General features: G+C 41.6%; 1 protein-coding gene across 1 annotated transcript in view; it reads right to left on the minus strand.

The window, feature by feature from the left end:
* The window catches only part of AFF3 (ALF transcription elongation factor 3), a 294,827-nt gene that overhangs the window by 271,715 nt on the left and 6,216 nt on the right, over positions 1 to 16,896 (minus strand). Inside the window, exons 3-4 of the mRNA XM_068395291.1 lie at positions 15,579 to 16,373; positions 14,757 to 14,759 (exon numbers count right to left, since the gene is read on the minus strand). Coding sequence (XP_068251392.1) covers positions 14,757 to 14,759; positions 15,579 to 16,373 — 798 coding nt within the window. The remainder of the gene's footprint in view (positions 1 to 14,756; positions 14,760 to 15,578; positions 16,374 to 16,896) is intronic.

Raw genomic sequence — 16,896 nt, forward strand, 5'->3', positions numbered from 1 at the left:
CGGAGTAAACTTCGCAATCTCAATGTGAGTATGGAAGCTTCTCGTTTATTAACAAAGAAAGCAGTGGTTATATAGACTATGCATATGTTAATCACACGCCCCGATCGCACTTGTGATTGGTCCATAGGTTTACATATTCAGAGCCGTGACCGCCCCCCCCTCCCGGACGTAGTTTTGCTTCCCGCGAAGCAGGCACCACGGGGTTCTTTGTTCTGCACCGTGCAAGGGGAGTCCAAGGTCGCTAGCTCTGGGCTTAACCCTTGCTCAAAGCCTGGGTTGCTCAGACTGCTCAGTGACTGACACAGGATCGTGCCCCTTCTCACTCAACCAAACCTCTACAGCTTTCAGCTTCACCTTTTCCATCCTCTACTCTTTGTCTCACTCTTCTTCTCAAGTGTGGTCTTTGCTCACCCTATTAAGACTTCCTCCTCTTGAACACCATCTATGTTTTTCCATTTGGGTACTTCTCTCAGCATTGTCCCTATCTCCTTTCTTCAGGTGCAATAGGTTAATTTAGTTTCCAAGTTCCTGTTAACCTTTCCAGTGCTTTTCCAGTGCTGATAGGCTCTATCACAGGATACCTCTCGCTGTGTGCTTGTACAGCACCTTGCATAATGAATCCTGACCTCAAGCTTTTCAAAAACATTATCAGGAATTTAAGCTTCTTGTCAAACCCAACAGAAAACCATCCTGCTGTATATTTGCTGAAGAATATGTAGAAAAGGAAGAATATGCAGAGCTGACCTGTCCTCATGGCTCTTGGCACCATCCTGCAGTTTCCCTCTGTCCTGTGCATTTAACCCTCAGTTGCAGTCATGCAGCTCAAAACCTACCTGAATCAACACAGTCGAATTTTTAATCTGAGCATATCACGGTTTAATAAATATTTTTTTGTGTGTGCCTACTACTTGTTGCTTAATCTGTGAAATACAGTTCTGGAGGAAAAAAAAATCCAGCCTATAAAACCTGTTGGTGTAAAGATAAGCACTTTATTTAATATCCAATTAAATGTGGTCACCGGAGAAATCACAGCTTATGCAACTTTATCAGAAAAAGATTTATCTATTTCAGGCTTAACCCAAAATGTCATAAAAGAACTCATGAATTTAGATAGGAATCCACTTATTATCCAAAGACATTTTCCTATCAAGTAAGAACAGCCTAAATTGCTGCCTATATTTATACTTGGTTCAATCAAATTTCTGTACTCAGTAGCTGTCATTGATTTTTAGGACAATTATCAAACAAAAATGATGAACAAACCGAAGGAACATTATAGAGTCTTTTTCAAGTCCACAGTAATCATTAGAAAATGCACAGCCTGCTCATTGGTAATGGTTTAATGGCTCACAGGGTGACATCATCACATTTAAAAGACAGTCACACCTGGAAGGCAGAAGATTTTTTTTTAATAGCATTACAATTTGCCATTTTAAAGTTAATTGTATTTTGCTTGGTGTTTCAAACCACACAGGCTGCACCGAAATTACTTTGTTCATATTATGTGATTATGCCCAAAACCATGATTTAAAATAAGGAGGCAAATAGTTGAATTTATTTATTTGAATTAAGCAGACTTTCTTGTCTGTTTAGAAACTGACACTCTTCAGTTCATTAGCAGAATTTCCCACAGGGCCTGCAAAGGCACATTTCATTTCTATACTGTTTGATTTGTCTAGTTGATTTATTTTTTAAAAAAAGTATTCTAATTTAAAATTATTGAATAATAACTATTTGGTTTCATCTTTCCACATTAATTATTATATTTAGTAGGACATGCATTTCACAGATAGTACAGAAAACTTGTTTTAAAAATAAGTGCATAGGTGTATTGGTAGAAGCAGCAGAGCAGCTGTTAACCGTTGGGGCACAGCACTTCTGATTTCTGTCGGGTCAACCTAAGGCAAAGGGTTCAAGTGCAATGGCTAAAAATCAGTATTAAGCAGTGATTTTTAATAGCCTACTTAAAATGAGTTCAGACATCCAGCCCCATTCCACTGAGTGCAAAAATACCTATCTGCAATCAGTGCATAAAAGGTATCACTGAAAAAAGCTACAAGAGTATAACTCACACCTGGTTACAGCACGTTCGCTGAACCATAACTCCCCCTCTACACTGTAAATTCTTTTGCAGTGCTCTACAAATATGGAGCTCATTTGAAAAGTTCGGCATGGATGTCAATTTAGCGCAAATTTTGCAAAAAATTTGGAGGATCATTTACGTGGACAGCATCTTCCTGTCACTGAATGGCCAACCTAAGTTTCACAGAAGGGGCAGTGGATGTCCATTAGTTAGACCAGCCCATGCTCTGAATACACAAAAATTCAGTCTAAGGAGAAGAGCAGCTTTATTCTGAGAGCCAAACTCATAGACGAGAAGATGGGAACGGGAAATGAGATCCAGTCCATTTCCAGACAAAAAAATTAGGCCTGCATTTGGGTCTATTGCAGGACAGATGAAAAAGCAGCCTGGGCACTGCAACCAGGCAGCGAAGAGCCAAGAAGGTGGGAGTTGTTCCCATGCCAGTAGACTGCTGACCCCACTGCCCCCCCGATGCCAGCAGCAGCTCCTGGAGAAGGCAGACCCCAGTCCCAGCCCCTGCCTGGCCATGGCACTGGCCTGCAGAGAGCTGCCAGCCCTCCGTGCCTGAGCTCACTAAACTACAAAGGTTTCGCTCAGCGGAGCTCTGCTGTGAAGGGGCAGCAGCAGGATTTGCTCCTCCATGAACCTTCAAGGATTTGTGGCAGGTACTTTTTAGCTGAACTTCCTCTGTGTCAGCTCTTCATCCCATGCTCTTTATATAGCAGCAATTAGCATATCTGAGAAATCCCCATTCGGTGTGTTTTATGGTCTCTTCTCTGTGTATTGAGATAGTTCTGTAAGTTATGTGCAGGGATATGCCATAATTCCTAATGTACAACTGTCAGGAAATCACTCATGTAGATTTATTCACTGAAGAGTCAGTGAGGAAACTGATTCTGAACAGGGAGCTAGAAACTTTAATTACAAGATAGAAAAAAATGACTCAAGCACCTCAGACTGGCCAAGAAGCTCTTTTGACGCTCTAAAGATATGTCCTGAAGTTAACAGATTAACACAGCATAGCATTTCTGTATTCAAATGCCACCTTCTGCCACCGATTGTTATTCTGTATTATTATTCAAAGTAATAACGATGTCAAATAACAACCACAAGTATTACATCTCCACTTCTGGAACAAAACAAAGAAAGACTGAAGAAAAAAAGACTGTCTTCCCTCAAGCAATATCTTCTTGACCAAAGGAAGTTCATGGAATGTAGAAAAGAAATATTCATCCCTGTCAAACCCTGCTCTTGCTACCACTGAATGCAATGACAAAACTCCTATTAATTTCTAGTGCAGCATGTGCAGTGAATAACTCAGATGGAAGTGGTAAACCATAAGTGACATAATCACTCAGGAACTGTCTCTGCCTCAAGTGACCTAAATGATAGGAAGAAATACAGTGAGAAACATTAATTCAGAGTTTAGCAAGAAGCCTTTACTTATGCTTCTGTGTTAACTTCCATTTCCAGTGCAAAGTTATGGAAGAGTTTCATGAGTCGCTCTGCTACATGGCAAGCTGTAGCACAAATATCAGAACACAGAACTGGGGGTTCAGGCTGTTCAGTTTTGCTCACTGCTTTGACACTGATTCACCCTGGCTGTGCTTGCTCTGGGCCTGTGGCCAGCCGCAAGCATGTCCAGCTTTGGTCTGGGGACAGGATAAGGCGCATGATCTGGGTGCACCATCCTGTCCTCTACCCCAGCCTCCCACATCACTTTCCAGCTGGTCCCTCAGCCCGGACCACTGGCAAATGCAGCCAAGGGGAGCACACCTGGTCTGCAGCATAGCTGCTGGCAGCGCCATCGAGGAAGGTGTCCCCATCTGCCTGCACCTTGGTGAACTCCTCTGTAACCAGATTTCACGTGTTATTTTCAGAGTTGTCATTAATGCTTATAAAGAGCTTTGAAATTCCTGAATGGAAGATATTACAGTAGTAAAAGACACAGCGTTTTTGGTTCATTGATGAATATGCAACTGGGTATTATCAGAAGCTATAAACCCTCTGAGTGGAGAGAAAAAAAAAGACCTGCTGTGTTTCAGAAGATGTCAGCTCTGTGTAGAGGCTGTTCACAGACATTCAGCACATCCTATGTAAGCATGAGGTTTTGCCTCTTCCACCTCCCACAGAACCTATGTCTACACCTAAGCCATACTGCTTATGGGGGGAGATGGGTAATGCATTTTCCTCCTGAGACAGTGATATCACATCTGTGAAGAAGGTGATGGCCACCATCTAAATTTTTGTTGTCACGGGAGAGGACAAGCTTCTTTAGAAATAACCGCAATCGTGCAGTTTGATTCTTTGTCAGGGGTGTCCTCTGGATGTAGGTCTATTACTACCTGGGAGCAGGAGCAGCATGGGAAGGAAGGGTGCTCCCAAAGGCTTCCTCATGGGAACGAACACACTGCAGCAAAAACCTGAAGTTTTGGGGCCTGCTCAGCCGTCTCTAAGCTACTGAAAGATCTTGCATGCAGACTTTATCGTAAGTAGCAACTGCTGCTTATGGTATTTTTCAAACTGTCCATCTCACATTGCACTTGGTCCTCCCATGAGGACAAAAATTTAGACCATGACTAACCCCTCCTTTTCGGTGGGTTTCTTAAAGCATATTTTCATTCTTTTCTCTTCAAGCTCTCACGTAATTCTTTTCTCAGACTCCTCCACTCTTATGGGGCCCAGCTTATTCTTATGTCCTCTCTGTCTATGTATGTTTAACTTTTCCTGCATGCTAAACGTTTACGATTTGGTGCAAGAGAGACATTCATTATCTGCTTGTGGTATTTTTCAAACTGTCCCTCTCACATTACACTTGGTCCTTCATCCCATGCCTTTTTTTCTAGACAGCATACTTCCGCCCTGGACTGCTACTTCCATGAAATCAGAAATTAACCAGCTAATATGTTTTCTTGTATCAGATGTCTCTGATAATATGTTTTCTTGTATCAGATGTCCCTGAGATAGTAATTAAAATGGGAGAAGAAGGCCTCTTAGAAAATAATGCGTAACTGCCAAATCATGGCCATTCTATATACTTCGTATTGGCCATTCTATATACTTTGTATTAATATTGGTTTTGGCCACATTTGTAATCAATAATCTCACAGCTGTCTTCCCCTTTTCTACTTCAGGTCTAGAAGTTGTAGCAGTCACATAAAGCTGTGCCTGCCTCTGCATCTGAACGCAGTTGTACAACTAGCTTTAAATAAATGCAAAATTTGATTAACAATAGATTACGCTGCTGGTATTTGAATACTAATAATCTCTGGCATGTGCAAGAACAAACCCCATCATCTTCAACATCTCATTTCAAAATAGTTGCCAAGCAGAGAGAGCATTTTAAATCCCATCTCTCCTTAAACTTGTGCTAGTGATAAGAGTTAACAAGAAATAATCTTCATTTTCTTCTCTTTTTAGCTACACAAGCTTCCCTTACAGCCATTTACAGTAAATGCAGAGGAACATGAATAGCAATTTCTGGTTCTGAGAGAAAATGCTGGATCTCAACATTCATGACCCTGTGGCTCACTGGCCTGAATGCTTTTTGTGTATTTATCTTCTGAATGCAACGTGGTGTAAAGCCACCTCACACTGAGCCTCCATCACTCAGAGAAACATGCTGGTAGGGAGGGAAGAGAGTGGGGCATGTATGAGGGAATTTGGGAAAGGAAATGCTTATCCTAGACGGTGTAAGAAGCAACCTCAGCCTTTCTGGCACGCTGGTTTTAACTCATGCAGTAAAAGGTACCATATTTCAGAACATGCAATTGTTATATATAAAATACAATTAAGAGATTTGAAACTACACGAATATGTAATGTACACATTTCTTTACAGATGCCTTTTTCTCCAGACAGGCTGGTGCCTGCTTTAGTTTGGAAGCTATCCATTTTCATACAAAGTTAACCAAGAGTGACAGGAAATCAGACGCCTACGTTATTTATTTTCTGAACTTTAAAAAAAAAAAGCCTTCTGTTAGTTACTTTTCTAGGAAGCTATTTTGTGGTACCACAGGGATAGATCTTCCATACTCAGAAGTGCTACTGAAATGACAACTTTACGACGTGCAGGGTGAATAAAGTATATTACATGCAGATATTTAAGGGTATATTTGTCTTCATTTACTGTAAGTGAATATGTGACCAACAAGACAAAATTTAACTGCTTCTGGCCTGGCTGGATGCATTTACAACAATTACTGGAGGTCTGACCTCTTTAACCTTATACATCAAGTGGCACATATATATTATTTATTTAGCCGGAATTAACAGTGATCTGTGAAGCTGGCTGTACTTTCCTTTGGTTCTCTTGCTCATCAGTCATAACTGACCCCTGTGAGTATGTTCAGTGGTGACAGTTTCATGTCACTCTGATTCATGAAAGACTGAGGAACTACAGAACAAAGCAGTAAAGTATTTTTTCATGGCTATTTCAACAAAAAATAAAAAAAATATCCTAGACCACCTTTACGCCTTACATGATCCCTTGTAGATTGCTGTGAAGACAAAGAGCAGACAGAAATGCTCTACCCTTCTATAATTATTGGAAAGGAGAATGTGAGTTGGCATTAAAAACTGCTCTGCAGGAGCAACGAGGGTTTGGACTCCACACCTGACTGCACACGGATACAATGCTCCAGTGTTGTGCAATGTAAGGTCTGAGAAGCAGAGTGTGTCTTAAGTATTTCACTGGTAATCTGAACGCCACAGCAAGCCCACCCTTGCTCTCCGTCCATACCCTAACCCTTTCTAAGCACTGCTTTGTTTAAGGAGCCACGAAGCAGATGGGGAGGAGATGCTCAGTCGAAACCTAGCGCTGACGACAGCTTCTCGTTGCTTGCAGGAGCGCCATGCCACAGCGCACAGCTCCTGCAACCACATCTAGAAAAGGACCGCTTTCTCCAACTGCTGAATACCCTTACAGGCCTGGGAGCAATCCCTGTTAATGGGGCCAAAGGTGGAAAAGTGGTATCAATGCCATGTATCTTCTGAGAAGCATTTCACAAAGGAGGTCTATTAGACTACTTTGTTTCTGGTAGGGAGGATTTTTATTACATCCAGTTATCATCATCATAAGCACTACAATGGAGTCAAAAAAATCAGACAAAATGTGCAATTAAAATGTTTTTTTGTAGTTCTAGAAATCTTATTTCCTTCATCAATAACTTTAGTGATTACCAAAAGGAACTGGAGAAGCAATTATATGGGGTTGTGGACATTTTTATGCATGCACTTTTGTATCAACTCCAGAGCTGATTCATAAACCAAACCATCCACTCTGGGGGGGGGCAGCACGGTGGGGAGCAAGAGGAATACACTTTTCTCACAATGAACCATATTCTTACATCTGTTGAGCTCTCCTTATCCCCAAAGCAGTTACTTTTCCAATTTTTGAAAAGATGGAAAGACCAGTTTTATCAAAGGGAGGATCTGACTTACGAGAGACCCCAATGAACTACTCAAAATATTTTTTCAATAATTAGAAAAAAAAGGCCTCAGGGAAAACTTGCAAAAAGGCAGGTGCATACATTAAGGAATTCCCTTGACAATCATAAGTTTACATTCAGTTTAAAGAGATTTTTCTCTGATGATAGTCATCCTACCAGTGAAAAACAATGAGGAACAACAAGTGATTCACCATAGCAACAAACACATAGCACATACCATATGGTGATCAGTCCATACAGAAAACTTTAGGCTCTATGTAAGTAAATTGTTTCTTTTCAAAAACCTATAGATAAGTTTAGCTAGTGCTTTCCCAGAAAAAGATTTTGATATTTAATTCAAAAGGGAAAAGAAACTTCTTTCACTGAGGGTAGAAACAGTAAAACTAGGGAGCTCTAAAAGTCAAGGAAAGGTGTCTAAACAGTATTTTCCTTCTACAAGAGCTGCCATGCAAGAATAACCAGAGAGATTAGGCCCACTGTGTTCAATGAAACTGCCCGCGCACACAGTTGCTGTGTGTCTCGGCAACTGCAGAACCCAAGAAAGGCAGAGGCTTGTATCAGAATTTGAGAATGTCCTGGTTTGGCCCAAACCAGGCCAATTAGTCTTAGAGAAACCAAGGTCACTGCTAAATTCCTCACTGCTTACGAGTGAAGAGCCAAAGGGGGGTCGCAGCTGCAGGGGGGAGCAGACAGGGCAGGTGACCCAAGATTGACCAACGAGGTATTCCATCCCACACACGTCATTCTCACTTTCCTATTTATCACTAACCCACTGCCTCCTGGAGGTGGGGCCCAGGAGGGAGGGGCCCTCTTGTCTCCCACTGATTGGTACCAGCTTTGCCAATTCTCCAGTTAAAAGCCTGCAGGTATGATGGCAGGGAGCTATTGCATTTTCCCCTCTGCCCGTGCTGGGGGAGCTACTGCATTTTCCCCTCTGCTTGTGCTGGGGGGAGCTACTGCATTTTCCTTTCTGCTCGTGCTGGGGGGAGCAACTCTGCCTGAGGAGGATTTCCAAGCTCTCAGTCTTGGTTTTGTATATATTTGTATATATTTGTATATATTTGATTATTTCTATTATTATTGTTATTATACTCTTTTTCATTATTATAGTTTATTAAAACTGTTTTAACTTTCCAACCCATAAGTCTCTCTCCCTTTTCCCTTTCCCTTAGGGCGGGGGAGAGGGTTAACAGAGAGCATCTGCCACCTGGTTAATAGCCAGCCCAGCTTTAAACCGTGACAGAGAACTAGACTGAAAATCCATCTTTGTGCATTGTGGTCTCCAACGTGTTTGTTAAGAGCATTTCAAACACCACTCTGTCTATTTAATACACTCTTTCTTTGCAGTCCTAGTCTGTTGAACTCTCCTATATAAAAACAGGCAGTAATGCACAGCCCTCCCACAGACACACTCGAAGGTCCTGAATAACCCAGGACTAGCAGGGATCTTTGCACCACACTGCTCTTGTTGTCCATTTCTTCCTGTTTAATGTGGGAAAACATCCTTTATATGTGGGGAAGGTCAGTGGTACCATTACAGGGATGAATTGAGCTGTGTCTTCTTGTAAATGCAGCTTGGTAACTCGTTCCCATGAACATCTGGGAAAGAAAACATGTACAACTGGCTCATACTCACAGTACTCAAGTGCTGTGATTGCTAACTGGTTTCTCAAGCACTGCAATTCTTCAATAAAGTTGATAAATGGTAGAAGAGTACCAACATACTTAATGCTCCACTTATGACTCCAGCCTCTTTGAGCACATCCTACAACGGTGCCAGATGAAGTCTGGACCTTTTTGCTAAAGCATTCAACTTCTCCCTCTGTTTTTATCTAAAAGCAGCTTCAACTTCCCTTCTATTCTCATTTCTGCCTTTCGGGGACAGAACTGAACACCCTGGGAAGAAAAGAAGAAAAACCTAAATTCAACTCCTAGTCCTGCAACATTTCAACAGGCTCTGTCACAGCACGTAGAAGGTGGCGTCATGCCTCTGAGGAAAAGCACTTACTCAGATCTCCTCTAAACACTTTTCCTTCCTCATAAGACACTATCTCCCCTCTACTTTCCTGTAGATCCGGATATGTGGTATTTCCAGGGGAAGCACACACTGATCATGACCATCTTCCCAATTTAGTCTACACTGGAGCTTTTGTTGTCAACTGAGATGTAGCTGCACTTGTTTTTTCACACATGAACTTCCATCTTCAATTTTAAACTGGAATGGAACTACTTATTTTATATGCTATGCACCAAAGCTCTCCTTAAAGAGTCTGGTTTTGAACAAATTACTGACATTAAGTCCATACTTGGGAGGTTTTTTTCAGAGGGAGGGAAGAAGGAGAGGAAAGAGTTGTGGGGTTTTTGGGTTTCCATTAATACATGGGGATAGAACTGATAGGCGAAAAAAAGATTGCAGATTTAAAGAACACTTGCTAGCGCATGTGCCAGATGCTGATAGCTATATATAGCCACTTGAACGAGAATGACTGCAGAGAGTATCTAATCCAGGCAAACAGAAATTTGCCTGAGTAAAATCAGGGCAAAACTGGAAAAAAAAATCAACATTTAATCTATTGTACATTACTTCTGCTGCAGAAGAAGTTGTGTAAGTACTCCATGAAGTGGAATAAGAACATGACCTCATGATGACCTTATCTACATTTCACATAAATGTGTTCCCAAATTTAACAGAACTGAATCTATCCTTTTACCATTAGACTGCTAGTCATTCTTGAATATAACCTCGATTTCCTTGCTCCATAACCCTTAGAGAAGTAAGCGAAGGACAATAGATAAGGTTTCTTCAATGTAATAAAAAAGCAGCGTGCGGCCTATAAGATGAAATTCAGAAACAGAACTCAGATATAAAGAACTCTGTTTGCCACCTTAGGTTTTTCTTATTGTCTCACTCAACAAAATTTTAGAAAAGAGAGGCACTTGATTTTCCTGCCTCTTTTCCTCTATACCATGGTATCATAATTCTTTCCTTCTATCCAATACAGTGGGTTTTTACCTACAGCAATATAATTCCTAAGTAGTTCAAAATGTGAAACAGCAGTACCTGAGATGATGAGCTATCATTTCTACAGAGCAGTATGATAATTTTGGAATGACCAGGATGTTGGGTATGGATTCTAATTAACACTGATGAACCTGGCTCCTAAAGACTAAATTCCCAAATGAGTAACTGCTACCTTTCTACACACAGGTCTATCCAAGTTATTTTCATTAAAACAATTAAAAAAAATTATAAGCTTCAGTCTGTGTCAAGATACTGAAGGCTTTCCAAATCTGATTAAAAATATCAAATGAGGTATTGAACTACATTAAAAATCAACCTTTTTCATGTATTGAAAAGTAATGGTCTATAATTTGTATTCAAGTGATTTTATTTCCAGTGAATAATAATTGTACTGCAGCCAACTTTGTGTCCTCTTTCTCTGAAAACCTCGAGGGATGTACAGAAGAGGATTCTGTATCCTGCTGAAGACACACACACTTTGCATGACATTGCTTCTTATTCTTCAGTTCACAGAATCATAGAATGGTTAAGGGTTGGAAGGGACCTCTGGAGATCATCTACTCCAACCCCCTGCCAAAGCAGGTTCCCCTAGAGCATGTTACACAGGGTTGCGTCCAGGCAGGTTTTGAGTATCTCCAGAGAAGGAGGCTCCACAACCTCCCTGTGCAGCCTGTTCCAGTGCTCTGCTGCCCTCAAAGTAAACAAGTCTCATATTTAGATGGAACTTCCATGTTTCAGCTTGTACCCATTGTGCCTTGTGCTGTCACTGCGCACCACTGAGAAGAGTCTGGTCCCCTCCTCTTGACACCCAGCCCTAAGGTATTTGTAAGTGTTGATAAGATCCCCTCTCAGTCTTCTCTTCTCCAAGCTGAACAGACCCAGCTCTCTCAGCCTCTCCTCATAAGAGAGGTGCTCCAGTCCTTTGATCATCTTTGTAGCCCTTCGCTGTACTCTCTCCAGTAATTCCTTATCTTTCTTGAACTGGGGGGCCCAGAACTGGACACAGTACTCCAGATGTGGCCTCACCAGGCCCGTGTAGAGGGGCAGGATAGTCTCCCTTGACCTGTTGGCCAGTTCTTACAAAGAGGCTTAACTTTTTGTTTCATTATGTGTTTATTTTTCCACTGATGATTCCTTCAAACTGGTAAACACAAACGAAAGTGGGTAGGTATTAGATATACTGATAGACTCTGAAAAGTACTATAAGCTAAATGCAAGTGCACAGAAACAGAGGACTCAACTTGCATGCATTAGTAAGTGGACTTGCAAATCAGGAGATTTATAACAATATATTCTTGTTTCCTGGTTTTCTCTGCGGAACTTGAAGTTGCCTGTAGTCACGTGATGTTCGCAATAAAACTGAAACGTCACACAGAAATGCGCATCACTTCATGTGCCCCAACTCTGCAGGAGTTGGGGAAATCGTCGTTCCTCACCATTTACATTTCTACTTGGTCAGGCTAGGCAGCTTCTCCCCTGCCCCCCAATTTTTCCTCCTTTGAGTGTCTTGTTTTATCTCACACCTGCACCCTGCACTCACATCTTGCTTCCCCTATTTGCATCTTTTTCCCTGACAGCCTCCTGCAATTCAGTTTTCAGTACAGTTAAGCAGCTGCAGAACTTGTCTAGGCCAAGCTGAAAAGTATAGGCTTTGGACCATAGTATCACTATGAGCACGTTTTAACAGCTGAAAGTAGAAAAAAAATGTGCAATGACAAAATTAGGCCTGCAGACAGAACATGAAGGCTGCAGAAGTGGTCCAGAGAGTGGTGATCAGTGGCACAAAGTCCTGCGGGAGGCCAGTCACTAGCGGTGTACCCCCACAGCCAATACTGGGGCCAATACTGTTTAACATCTTCATTCATGACCTGGATGACGGGGCAGAGTGCACCCTCAGCAAGTTTGGAGATGATACAAAACAGGGAGGAGTGGCTAATACACCAGAGGATCGTGCTGCTATCCAGAGGGACCTCAACAGGCTGGAGAAATGGGCCAACAGGAAGCTCAAGAAGTTCAACAAGGGGAAATGTAAACTCCTGAATAGGGGGAGGAATAACTCCAGCACCAGTACAGGCTGGGGGCTGACTGACTGGACATGAGCTCTTCAGGGAAGGACCTAGGGGTTCTGGTGGACAACAGGCTGACCACGAGCCACTAACACCTCACAGTGCTGTCTACACTAACCTCCAGAGCACACTAACTGCCCTACCTAGCCCATCTCAGCCACATATCTTTTACTTCAGCAGATGTAAAGCTTCATTCCACCACTTGCACTCCAAATACCCCATCCCCAAGCTCTCTGTCCCTCTCCTGCTTCCCATATTCTCCTGGCTGCTCTTAGGCAGCTTTCTGCCACTCTCATTTCTGTTTCCATACAGCTTCCCAGACACTGCTGTAGCGTACTTGTCAGCCTGCTTTCCCTCATGATCATCCTATATGGCATCTCTACTCTTCTCATGGTCACTAGGGATACAAGGTCTTTCCTGGCCATCACCTTTAGCCCCACCCTGAACAAGTGAGGTCTCATTTTGCCTGCAAATGTTCACAGGACCATGAGAGCTATTGTGCTAAGAGCAGCTTAAAACTACTGTCCCTAATAGGGGACAGTGAACATTTGATGCAAAGGAGAAGTTTTATGAGTTTGAAAGCAGAAATTTAAAAAATGCATGGAAATTCTTACAAAACTGTACTAGGAGATGTATGATACAAATAACAAGAATGGAAAAACATTTTGAAATAAAAAGAAATATAATAGAAAATTAAAGGGAGGGTGGATTAGGCAACATTGACTGAAAAAATTTTCAGTCTTGGTCAGTATTTCTCCCTGTAGCAATACCAGTGGGTTACCAATTTCATCTTGTGCCACTTGGGATGGAAAATGTTAGAACAAAGGAAATGTCAGGATAAAGGAAAAAAAGATGGGCACTTTTATCACCAGGACTCCCAGCCCTCCAACATGAGATCTAAACATTGTCTTTCATTAGCTCCAGTTTCAAACCCCAACACCTCTAGTACCTACTATTTTACTTCTGAGTAATTTGTCCATCGTTTTTTATAATAGCTTAGCTCTTTTTTAACCTACCAGACAATGTTTTTGTCCACCTCCTTCAACTTCAGTTAAATGTTTATATTCTGTTATCAAATACTGTTTCATTAATACTGCATCCCATAAAATCTATGAGAAGTTGGTGAACACTTTAGTAGCTACCCTGCAGTCCACTCTCTCCTACCATAGCCTACATTTCCATCAGTATCTAAGCAAGTTAGTTTAAAGCAATCTCAAATATGTCTACATGTCTAGAAACTGCAGTACAAATTTACCCTTATGCATCGGCATGGATTACATACAACAAATGAAAGCTTTCTTTCCTGAGGTAGGCGAATTTGGAATGCAAATGGTAAATCCTGAATTTCAGACAAACAAATGATTGCCTATCAAAACTCCTTTCCAAACTAGTCCTTAGAGTATTGCATACATGTAAAGAGGGAAAATTTGAAAGATCCAGACAATTGCCACAGGCATCTTTAATTCCAACAATGCTTCCCACTTGCAGATAGAAGCACAAGTCTGAAAGAGGTAATAATAGCTAAATGGATATTAGTATCTGCCATTACCTGATCTATCTGCACAATTACAGCAGTTTGCGAATGCTAAATTTGCTTATCAAATCTTGCTTCAGAGCCTAAAACAACCCCTTTTCAGGAACAACATATCACCTACGTGTTGTTTGGAACTGATGGAACTTTAACTTAGAGGAAAATCACATGGGTATAATGCCTAGAAGAGCTCAGAGAAGTAATTGCTTCCAGAGAGATTTCTTTCCCAAACCAAACCGAAGGGGGAATACAACAGTGAACTCCATTTCTGAAAAACAGGTATTAAGAGGCCAGAGAACTCCACCAAAAATTAGATTTTTCCTCTCCTTTAAAAATGCCAGAACCAAAATGTCAAGACTAAAAACATCTCAAGACACACCACAGCTGTCAAATAAGAGCAAACAATCATTGTCTCTGCTCTGAGAAAGTCACAATGATCCAGTCAAATAGAATCGTTTAGTCCTATAAATACGATACATTGTTTAAGTCATGGGAGCTCTACCAATTTGCACAAGAGGATGATGTGACCATCTTTGTGTTGGCATGCAGGCCTCTGAATACATCCCAGAAAAAAAATCAGGTTTTATTCTGCCAAAACTGACCACTTCCTCCCCATCCAAAAAGATCAAACAGAAAATCACAGATATTGTATAAATGATAAAGCAAGGTGTCCTACTGGCATAAATGGAATGTGAAATAAATGAACATAAAATAAGTCCAAGCAGAAATCTTTCATATCTACTGCTGCTAACAGAAATGTTGTCTAGAAGCTTTTTCAGACATATTCTCATACTTGTAGCATGGCTGCATTTCTACAGATGGTGATTCTTTAGGAAGAAAACCTCAGTCTTCTCAGAAATTGATTTGAAACAGAAACAGATACTATGAACTAAAAGGAGAGTCTCATTGTTGTATTCTCATCTGTTCCACAATTTTCATATTAAGTAATTTATTTAGATTGCGAAAATACTTTGACAACACTGAGGACAGCAGAACTACTTCTGATCACAAGCACTTCATTTAATCATTGCCAAAGAGAAAGAAGTCAATGAAATATGAACAGTGAGAAGTAATACACCTGCCTAGCAAAAAAAAAAAAAAAAAAGAAAACCACACAAATTAAAAATATCCAGACTTTATATGTGGACACTCAGGAAAAGAATTCAGTGAAATAATATATACTGCTAGAAACTGTGCCACTGTAGGTAGTGTTATGGTCCTGAAGACAGTGAGCATTTCACTGTTGAGATATCTTTACATTACTGTGAGGCTACTATTTGCAATATACGATGTCAATGTTAAAAACAAAAATTAAACGTGCAAACTATTATGTTGAAAATGTGTAAAGAGACAGATGCAATTTGCAGTTCTAAGGCATCATCCATCCATCCAAGGGAGGATGTCATAAAAAGCGTAAAAACACTTACCTCTTGCTTAGGAATGCTGAACTTGGCTATCTTTGACTTGGTCCTGGCCGAATCAGGCTTGTTAGAAGGCACTCCCCTATATGACTTGGTTGTCTCTGCTGGTAACTTCAGCTTTGGAGACTCATCAGGAGCCTGGTCTTGACCATCCATTGGTCTGACATAAGCTGTTGGTTTCTGCTGAACCAGACTGGGCTTCGAAGCAAGAGAGGGTGGAAAGTTTTGGACGCAGTGCCCGCCACCGTGCTTTGATGGTCTCTCTTGCGCTTGAGCTCCTCCTTCCAAGCTACAATTGAGCTTTGCTGGCTGCTGCACTCTGTTGACGTTGTCTCCTAGCGTGGCCCTCAGCGAGCTTTGCTGGGCAGTGTTGGAGGAGGAGGAGGTGGGACTCGATGCATAGCGTTTTAGTTTCTCCAGACTGGATTTTTGGTTCGCCAGTTTGAAGTCACCCTTGTGTGATTCCAGCGACCGGTGCCTGTGCTTGCTCACTCTCTGCTGGCCATCCGAAGTGGCATTGTGCCCAGCCTTCTGCCAACCCATCGTGGCACTCTTGCTCTGCTGGGCAGGTAGGGCTGCTGGTGTGGAAGAAGTAGTGCTGGAAATGGGAGGAGGAGGCGGCAGTCTCGAGTCTGCAATAAGATGCTCATCAGGCTTGGGGGGAGAAGTCTGAGGAACCCCAGGTTTTGGAACCCCAACAAGGTGGCTCTGGTTCGATCGATCAGTTAACAAGTCTTTCATTTCATCATAGTTGCCCAGCGTATTCTGGATGCGGTTTGAGAGCTCATCCCCCTTGTTAGTCTGCAAAACAAAAACCAAGTGTTCTGCAACAGTCAATGTAAGAAAAACAAAAATTCCCTGCATGCTTCTGCTGAAATCCTTACTGAAGTAGCACTGCCTTATTCAGCAGTGGCGTTGAGGGATGAAATCGAAAATCCTTATTGTCTCTGAAGACACTTGTCAACATCTTAAATCTACCCTGAACTGGAAAAAGCTATAAAGGGCCTTAGAGTATATAAAAAAAAGAAATGTATCACTGGTATCATGCTGTAGTTAAAGTATATTACCTGGAAACTAGAAAATTTATTATTGCAACTACATAGAATGGTTTGGATTAAATCTGACCATGATAAAACTTTTCCTGTATCCCAGTGCAAGCTGTCCTTCAGCCATGAATGAAAACACTGCACTCCCAATTTCCTTCTCTGACTGCTTAAGTTTTCAAATTGCAACTGGGAAGCCACAAGACATCCAGCGTAAGCACCGAATGAACTCACCAGTATAAGCCAACCGAATACTCTGAGGTGACTTGAAGACAGCTCAT

The sequence above is a fragment of the Nyctibius grandis genome, chromosome 2 (assembly GCF_013368605.1).
Source record: "Nyctibius grandis isolate bNycGra1 chromosome 2, bNycGra1.pri, whole genome shotgun sequence".
Taxonomy (NCBI): Eukaryota; Metazoa; Chordata; class Aves; order Nyctibiiformes; family Nyctibiidae; genus Nyctibius; species Nyctibius grandis.